The sequence below is a fragment of the Hirundo rustica genome, chromosome 3 (genome assembly GCF_015227805.2).
Source record: "Hirundo rustica isolate bHirRus1 chromosome 3, bHirRus1.pri.v3, whole genome shotgun sequence".
NCBI classification, from domain to species: Eukaryota; Metazoa; Chordata; class Aves; order Passeriformes; family Hirundinidae; genus Hirundo; species Hirundo rustica.
The window spans coordinates 71,293,759-71,303,134 of NC_053452.1; the positions used below are offsets into that span (position 1 = coordinate 71,293,759).

The window sequence follows — 9,376 nt, forward strand, 5'->3', positions numbered from 1 at the left end:
ATAACCCTCAATTTCTATTAAAAATATGTCCTCTAGGTCATGAGGCAAAAATATTTCTGTAGAAAATGCTCATTACTGGGCCAGGAGATCGAGTGGAGTAAGTTAAGAAATCTGCAGCCAGGCAACAGAGCTTTCTGAAATCAAATAGTGCAACAGAGCTCTACAGCTTATGGATCTAGGAAACTACCAAAGGAAACCAGCTAATGAATTATTGCAATGGCAAAGATCAGTTTAAAGTAGTATGACAACTATAAGTTGAAACAAAAAGGCCACACAGAGAGCCTTTCTATTTGGTTTCTGCCATTTTTTTTTATTAACACTCTTCTAAAACAAACTCCAAACTTCATATTCCTCTAAGATCTTGACTTCTAAAATAATGCTACTGATAAGCACCGTTGCCCAGGACTTTGGCCAAGGAATAAGGAGAATACAACACCAATTCAAAACAAATGGTAAACGTCAAACTTGCAGGTTGCCAGATTTTGTCTAGTAACTGCTTTAGCTCAATTTTTGAGTGGGAGAAAGTCTAATGATAGAACACAGCAATTCTCCAGTCATTTAAACAAATAAATAAAATTAATCAGATGATAATTGCTTTTGAATTCAAAGCTACAGCAGGTGCTGTGCCCCAGAACCCCGGAGTGCTGCTCTGCTCCCGGCTCATTCATCACACCAGATTACATAGGTGTTCCTGTCACTCAAGGAGCGCTCTAAAGCAGCTACAAGCAATAAGCACAAGCAATTTGTACTCTTCCAAGAGTATCGTCTGTGCAATTATGCTACAAACACATTTCAGGAAAAGAAAACCCAAAACAAAACCCCAGAGCAGACCCCCTAAGGCATCCATTTCCTTTTGGTTTTTCCCTTTTGCCTTTTCACCTTAGCATCTGATGGAAGTCACAATTCTGTGGCTGCCCTGCGCAGCCCCAAATTGCTGGAAAATATTCCATCATCCTAACTCTGCTTCTAGACTGGGCATTTTAAGTGTGATATCTGAATTATGCCACTACAACAGTTTTTCAATGAGTACAGTGCAGTGTAAATGTGGCTAACAACTACCTAAATCATTTGAATGAGGCAGTGTCATATTTTAATTACTAGCAAAATGAAAAAAAAAAATCTAAAAGTGGTTTTTCAGTGGGTTTTCTTTTTTGGGGGGTGGTGTGTTTTTTGGGTTTTTGTTTTGTTTGGTTTTGATTTTGGGTTTTTTTTGGTTGTTTGGGTTTGGTGGTTTTTTTCAGCTTTTTAGAAAACTTTTCTCTTAGCCTTGAAGAGTCCGAGTGCACTAACCCTGTCTGTAACCCATGGGAAGCCAATAACAAAATGGCCTGGATGTGGGGAGTCAAATCTCACCACTGCAGCTCACCCAAAATGACCTGAAAGGGCCCCTGGAGGCCCAAAGGCAAGGTCTGCCCAGCTTCCCTTGCTTTGCTAAATTTCAGCTATGGAGACACAGCCCTAGAGACTAATCTAGCAAGGTAGAGACCAACTGACAAAGTCTTACCAATTTAAACCCCATGCAACCAAATTAATTGAGTAGCTCTAAATTTGTCTCCTGTGGATGCTTTGTGTTTTATTTGCACTGCTGATCAACTCAGACAGTGAATAATTTCTAATTGCTTGTCAAAGAATACATAAGCAAGGTTGCACATATGTTTGTTTTTTCCTGAAAATTCATGTATCTGTCCCTTTGAAATGTAGTCAAAATGATGGTTGCATTTGTAATGGCACCAAATTTAAGTACCTTTCACATCTCATTTAAACTATCCATGATAAGTGATGCACCAAAATGAACATTCATACTAACAAAAAATACATTGGGTTTCAAAATCACTCATCATAGAGTTTATAAATGACTAAACTATATGACTAGTTTATAAAACAGTGAATCAATGGGGTCTTATCTACTAACTTCAATGAGAGTACAATGAGGTTGCATGCCAGCAATAACAAAAGTAAGCACCTTTTTAACGCTGATTCCGCAAAAAGAGTGGCTTGGATTAAAAACGAAACACAAAACAAAACAAGCCGCTCTCCTCCATAATTTCTTACCTACTACAATGCTGCAAGTCACCCTTAATACCATGTTCTCAGTGACTAACAGCCAGAGCTCCATTACACCACACTTTATTCACAGCAAACGGAAAGCATGACCCCAAGCTCAGCAAGCTGTCAAACCTAAGAAATCCTTTTTTCCACACTGACTCTCTTGCAGAGATGAGTATCTGAAGAACAACATCACCTTCCCTTAGACTCCTGACTACAAGACCCATTTGCAGAGATGTCTAATGCCCTGACAACGGAGACCATGCTGAAACCGCTGCCCGGAAGCTGACCAGTATTAATTCATTGTTTTCATGTATTTTCCCTTCTTCCATTTCAATTACAGACACCATACACATGGATTCAAGACATGGTAACAAGATGGGATTTGTAAAGACCAGTGTGGTGGCAATAGTCAAAATAAAAATTATGAGATTAGGTAATTTTTCTCTGTGTGAATGCAGGGGAAGGGGGAAAGAAAATAAAGACAAAGACGAGTTCTTGGTGAAGCTAAGGAAGGAAGAAGGCATATTAATACACAACCTGCATGTGCAGAGCAGAATGTCACTGAAAAACATACAAGTTTCAAATGCTAAGTAAAAGGAAGGGTGATGATTGTAACATTGAGGCTTGAGAAAAGCAGGAATGTGGACTCAACTTTGGAGCAGGAAAGCAGAAGCAGCTTTGATGACAGGAGACAGAGGAATTGCAAGATAACAGACCTGCCAAAGACCAGGAAGGAGATGTGAAGGCAGATGTGGAAGACCAGCTAGAGGATGCACAAGGAGCTGCAATTCAAAGCTTCGGCAGGAATAGGACAGCTGAGGCATTAAGGTAGTCCATGCCTACTTCCAGACTCATTCCCCACAAGGATGTAGAGTGACTGCAGGATGAGGCTGTCACTCCAACCCCACAGCTAGCCAAAGGGCTGGGATGATGTGAAACACAAGCGCAGAGACAAAATCTTGCTCATATTCAATAAATCTCAGGTCAGCAATCACACTGCTAAGCTGGGACCCTTACATCCACTCAGCCCAAAGGCAGCCCCCCGGCAGGGACCCACGGATTTCACTGCAAATGTACAGCATGGAGCCCAACTTCAGCCAGGTGTGGAGGCAACGCTCAGTCCCCTGTGCAGAAACAGAGCCCGAGCCCTGGTGCCACCCACAGCACGGGGCAGCATCAGAGCCGAGAAGAAAACCACAGAAATCCTGTCCCACGCCCTTCCCTGCTCATTCTGCCACGCCGTGCACCAAGCAGACAAGCTTCCGAGACCACAGTGGAAACACCAGTCCCCTCTGCAGCTGCCAGCACAGCCAGGCAGTTGGTTAACATCCCACAGGAGCCAAACCTCCTGCTCCTCTCTGGCCGACAGAGCACCATTACAGCTGCTCACTGCCCGAGCATCCACTACGGCTGCGGCACAACCAGCTCGTGCCTGCCAAAGAAACTGGCCCGAAAACGCCCCGGTGGCCCCAGCCACGCACCACAGCCAAAGCTTCTTCCCAGTACGTGGAAATTCAGCCTTTGCCCACCGCTAAGTCCCAAACGACTTATCACCGCCGTGGGGCAATGTGTAATTGGTGTGTTTTAACTGTATGATTTCTCTATTCTTGCACTACATAGAAACATCTTCCTACCTGGAGGAGCCAGGATAACAAACTGTTATGCTCCTTGGTATTTCTATTTGAACTTGCTCCCTATTCCCCTGAAAGATGAAGAAGAGTGTGTTGACTCGCTAGACTGTGGTTTCCCTCCTTTCTGAGTCTGACTTATATGCTAGGCAGTAAAAATATAATCACATTTATTCCCACTTTAGGACTCATTTCATCGTAACAGTACACCTACAGTTTGATTTTTTTACATTACAATGCATAATTTCCCCAAATCTTTGCTAATTAATACATTCTCAAGCTATGCCATGCGTCTCTTTCCATCTTAGATCTCTTGACTTTCCTTCTCTATGATCCTCATTCACAGGGGGCAAGGCCTGGCTTCACCGAATGAGGCCTGGCAAACATGGAGGCAGGGAACACAGGGGAGAATCAGTCTGTCAGACTCATTTTCTTCTAGGTTTTACTGCTGAATGTTTATTTCAGATCTGGGAGGAAGCATAGTGGCTCCATTCCATTTCCTTGCCTGCATAACCCACTCAGTGCATTGCCCCACAAATCCACTTTTCACTTTCACTGCTGTGAGGAAATAAAAATGTTTCTAGAGGTGCTACACAAACTTGGATCTTTCTTCCCAGCCCTCACATTCTTTGCTTGTTTACGTTGTCGCCATACTGAATTCTATGATTAGACCTTTACCCTATCAGAAAGCAAAATTCCATGATGCTTTACTTTCCCTTGTCCTCTCATTTATATACAGAACCTCTTTGGTTCTGTATAACCCACTTTGTTTGGGGAAGCACGATTTCTGCAGTGCCCTGCCAGGTGAGGCTCCCTGTGCAGACAGGCAACCCCTTCGCAGCCACGCCACAAAACTTCCATGTGTATTCCATAGAAAAAAAAATTGGTCTCTTGAAATAATACAATCGATAAAGTCTGTCTGCTTTTCCACTTTCCCAAAGATTTTTTTTTTTTTTTTTTTTTTTGCTTTTCAGGAGAGAAGGGAGGAGTTTCCTTGGAATCTTCCGAGTGCTCTGAGCAAACTGGCTCGCTCCAGGCACAGGGCTGCTACGCCTGCTTCACCACTTTCCTCCTTCTGACAGAAGTACTTTCAAATGCCAAGCAGGGACTATTTAAACACTAAACTGAAAGATATTCTGAGGAGTTTACTATTAAATGGTAACAGATGGGTCTGCCCTAAGCTTTAGGCAGCAGGAACAATGCCCAATTTTAGATACAAATTGGTTATTGAGAATATTTATGGACACCAAATTCCTTGGGCACATGGAATAGCCCTGTGAAATTACAACCCAAATTAATTGCTTACCTTTCAATTGTTAGAGACACATGGATACACTGTGCAGGAGAATTTCCAGTGCAATTCAGTACTGGATGTAACCTCACCTCACAGCAGAGCACCTAGCTACTCCTCCTGAGCAGCACTGCTTCCTGGCAGCAGGATGGCACATGGAAATAAGCTGAGGAGAGATGGATGGGGGATCCACCACTGTGCCTAGACAAGTGCTTTCATGGATTAAACTTTTACAAATATTTTGATCTTAAAATAGTAGTGGGTTCCCTGATGACAACAGGTTTGGATTCATGAGGTGTTCTGTCATTCACCAGCAAGTGAAAAATGGCACCAAACTGAATTTCAGAATAACTATCTGCTTTTCTTCCAAGGTGTGAGGCGAATGCTACCTCTGGAAGAAAAACTGGAAAGTCTCATCTGAAGGAGGAAGGAGGACAAAAGAAAAAACAACCAGAAAATATGAGAAAGAGTGGCTGTAAAGGTCACAGTGTAACAGAACAGTTCCTCATGAATATATTTTTCATTGAAACGTAATATCAGAAAACTGTGCAGAGTCATGTACTTTTTGCACACAACATTGTATCAAATTAAAATTTGTTATTACCATCGTGTACATTAGGTTAGCGATAACAAAAATGTAACTCAATATCTGGCATAAGGAAAGAGCGAGCAACCTGAATATCCATCCAGTCATGTTAAAACCAAGCTGCGACAGCACCGTTGGAAAACACTAAAGCGAGCAGTGAGGTGTTGTGATCCTTCCCGAGTAAATATCTGATTATATCAAACAGCAAATCTCAAAGGAAGTCTCTGTGATGAGGTAATATTATGGCTCATTCATAGTGCCTTGAATTTACTGTACTTAAAATAGACACTTGTACCAATGGCCTTTTTATTATCCGAAGGGGGAAAAAAGAAATCACATATACACCAGTCCCTTTTTCTTTCTGCTAGCAAAGGGAGGCAATTCGATCCAACGTGGGCTGAAACCTGAGTAGGTCACTGTACACCATGATAAAATTCCCTAACCCCTGAGCCAAATTTCCCTGAGGGGGCCCTCCTACCTCTACTTTACTTTCCAAGCTGACTTTTCCATTCCGTCTCTCGTCTTTTCCTCCCCTTCATCTCTTTCATTTCCCCTACCTTAAAGCCTTGATATCTGATCTGCTGCTGATACTCAGGTTACAGTTTTTACAGCTTAGGCTGTCTATTGCTGTATACATTCCTTTCTTTCTGCTCTGCTGTGATTACTTACCAGAGCTTATTTTACACTGGTCCAGATGAAAGCAGTTCAGATGAAGGGAAACAGTCAGCCTGTTTGAACATTACAGATACAAACTTACACAAGGGCACATTGTGCTCCCTCTGTCATTTCGCTGCAAACATTTTGCGCACTGTAACCAATTTGTTACATTATTGTATTCTCCGGGTTTATTAAGAACAACTAGACGTCTTAATTCATCAGTAAAGAAAACGGGTAAATGATTGCCACAGGATTTTAACTTTCTTAACAGGTCAAAAATTCAAACTACTTCTTTTTCCTCCCCCCCCCTTTTTCCCTTCTTAGATGATAGCAGTCAACTGCCCTACTAAAAATGCATAGCATCTAGAGCATAGTTTACGCTGAAAGGTGGGCTACGGAAGGTTCTGCCTTCAGCTGTCTCACTCTCAACCAGAAATTACATTGGTTCAAAATGCCCTTTCTACACACATTTAGTTTTTAAGTCAGCTGAAATTTTGAGGTTCCTAACCTTAAGCAGTTAGCCACGATTAAAAAAGAGAAACTCTCTACACGAAGGTTAACGCCAGTGCTTAATACCAAAGCATTAGCTTAAAATTGTGTAATTTTTCTCCTTCACACAATGTTGTTTTTGTTTCTTCCTCACCCTTTCAGACAAACATCTGTTATACTGTAGAAGAACAACTATCTCCCAAACCGCTGAGTGTGCCTGCAGCCAAAGTAAACAAAACAAACCCAGAGGATCCAGCACAGTCAGCCTTTATATCCAGCCAGGATAACATTTCACATGTTTTGATTAAAATTAGCTAATTTGTAATTCTAGAACCTATGAAACTTAAAAGCTGCAATCCATATAGATCGCATTAGGCGATGCTCCGAGGGGCCAATGCCCTGTACTACAGACCTCTGCAGTCCTCAAAACTATGTGGGATTACAATGAGCAATGACTCTCCGGTGACTGCACAGAGCCCTCTCCGAAAATAGGATGTGTCACATATCTCACAAAGAAAGATCCCACTCCTCTGGACTTGAAGCTACTACAGCTTGTTTCCAAAGAGATGCACCAACACGTTATTTTGTTTGTGCCCCTAATACTACTCTTGCCCACGTTTACACTTGAAGTGCACACAGAACCATGTACACGCTCATCACATGGGCAGCAAGAACAAGAACGCCTGCCTTGGGCAGGAAAGGGCACCTAACCGAAATCAGTGGTGTGCGAAAGAGGGGAGGGGACGGCGCATTCCCGTTTAATCTTATATGGGGAGATCAATGTTCCAGAAAGCAAAGATATTTTCACTAGGTGTCGTGCATATTTATACACTCGCCTATATAGTATGCATACTATGTGAACGAGTGACATTTTCCAGGCTGTCTTCCACTTACAATCAGCCTTTTAATAAATGACATATTCAAATTAAATCTCAGCAGCCTTGTCTCGTAGCCAGACTAGCTGTTTTAGTCACTTCATCTGTACATTTAACAACAAGTTCAGCTGAAGTCTAGCAATACATTGTTACCAACTTTGGGGAATTAGAGACATCAAACAAACAGAGATGGAAAGGAGGCGCAAAAAAATAGGACCGATCCAGCCTGGAACAGCGACCTAATGGTAAAATAAGTCCCAAAATAGCGGGTTTGTGCCATCGCAGCCATCCCAACATCTGGAGCGGCCGCCAGAGCACAGCTGGAGCGGCACCGGTTCCTATAAGGCAGGACAGCCCTCCGCGCGGTAAATACTCTTCCACCAAAAGCAGCCCTCGGACAAGGCACCTTCCAGCGACACCTCTGCGCTGCCGTGAGCCGCGGAGCGGAGCGGTACAGCACAGGGGGAGGCGAGGGGAAGGAGAGAAAAGGGGGCTCCGCGCTGGAGTGCGAGACTGATGCACGGCTCACACCACAGCGTTTCACTTTGACAATTTAATTACACAGTTGCAGCTGGCTACTGGAAAAAGGACAGAAATACAGCGTTTAAAAGAGATCCTTTTCTTTCCTAACTTTAAGGGCTTTCCAGCTACCTGGGAGGGTGGCGATAGAAAGAAAGAAGGGGGGAAAAAAAGAAAAAAAAAAAAAAAAAGGGGGGGGGGGAGAAAAAAAAAATAGGCTCATCATTGGCACCGAGGAGCTTAAAAGCCCAACGAGAGAGTTATTTTTAAAAAAAAATAAATAAAGCTGGTCAATGAACAGGATTTCCAGCCTGTGAATTCGTCTCTGTTTGCAGCCCAGGAGGCGGAGTTGAGACACATTCAGTGCATCCTACAAAAAAAAAAAAATGACAAGAGATCCTTTCTTATTTCATCTCCATGCTCGGAGGCGGGGGGTGCGGGGGGGGACCCCGCTCCCGTTCCCATCACGGGCACCTACCTTCATCTCCTCGTTGATCTCCCGCTTCACCGGGTGAGCCGGCTTCCTGCTCCTTTTATTTTCGGGAGGTCTCCCTTCTTTCTCCATTTCTGCCATTTTTTGCGCCTACTTGGTGGTGGTGGTGGTGGAGATGAAATGGCTGCTGGTGCTCTGGGGGGGCCGGGAGGGGCGCGGGGGGGCGGCGGCGGCGGCTCTCAGTGGTGGCAGGCGGCGCCGCGGAGGGCCCGGGGGGAGCGCGGCGGCGGCGGCGGCGGCGGCGGGCGGGCGGGGGGCGCGGGCGGGCAGGGGCGCGGGTGCCCCGGCGAGTCAGCCATCTTCTGCCTCGCCGCCGGCCCGCATGGGAGCGGCGGGGCGGGCGGGCGGGAGGCAGCGCGGAGCGAGCCGGCCCCGCGCCTGCTGTGGCGCTGCTGGCGGGCTGCCGCGGAGGGGGCGGCGGAGGGAAGGGGGAGGCCGGCCCCGGACCGCCGGCGGGCGGGGCTTGCCGGCACCGAATCGGCCGCTGCTGCCCGCCATGGGAGCCGGCGAGGGGGGAGGCGCCGAGCACCGGGCGGAGCGGAGCGCGGCGGAGAGGAGGGGGCGGTGCGCACCCGCCCCCGCCCCCAGCCCGGCGTGGGGATGGGGGGGGCCCGGTGCCCGCCACCGACAGCCGAGGGGTCCGCCCGGTCTGCGCCCCTCTGCGCAGCCCACCCGAGCCGTCCTGTCCCGTCCCGACCGTTCCCATCCCGTCCCGTCCCCGCCGCTCTCAGCCGAGGCTCTTCCCCTGATCGCTCCTGGTTTTTTCCCTTTATCTGCGGCCGGGAGGTG

General features: G+C 45.9%; 1 protein-coding gene across 2 annotated transcripts in view; it reads right to left on the bottom strand.

The window, feature by feature from the left end:
- Positions 1 to 8,740, bottom strand: part of SOBP (sine oculis binding protein homolog) — a 99,542-nt gene extending 90,802 nt beyond the window's left edge. For both annotated transcript variants that reach the window (XM_040058314.2, XM_040058313.2), the window contains exon 1: positions 8,573 to 8,740. In XM_040058314.2, the coding sequence (XP_039914248.1) occupies positions 8,573 to 8,668 (96 nt within the window). In that variant the 5' untranslated portion in view covers positions 8,669 to 8,740. The remainder of the gene's footprint in view (positions 1 to 8,572) is intronic.
- Between the last annotated feature and the right edge of the window lie 636 nt (positions 8,741 to 9,376).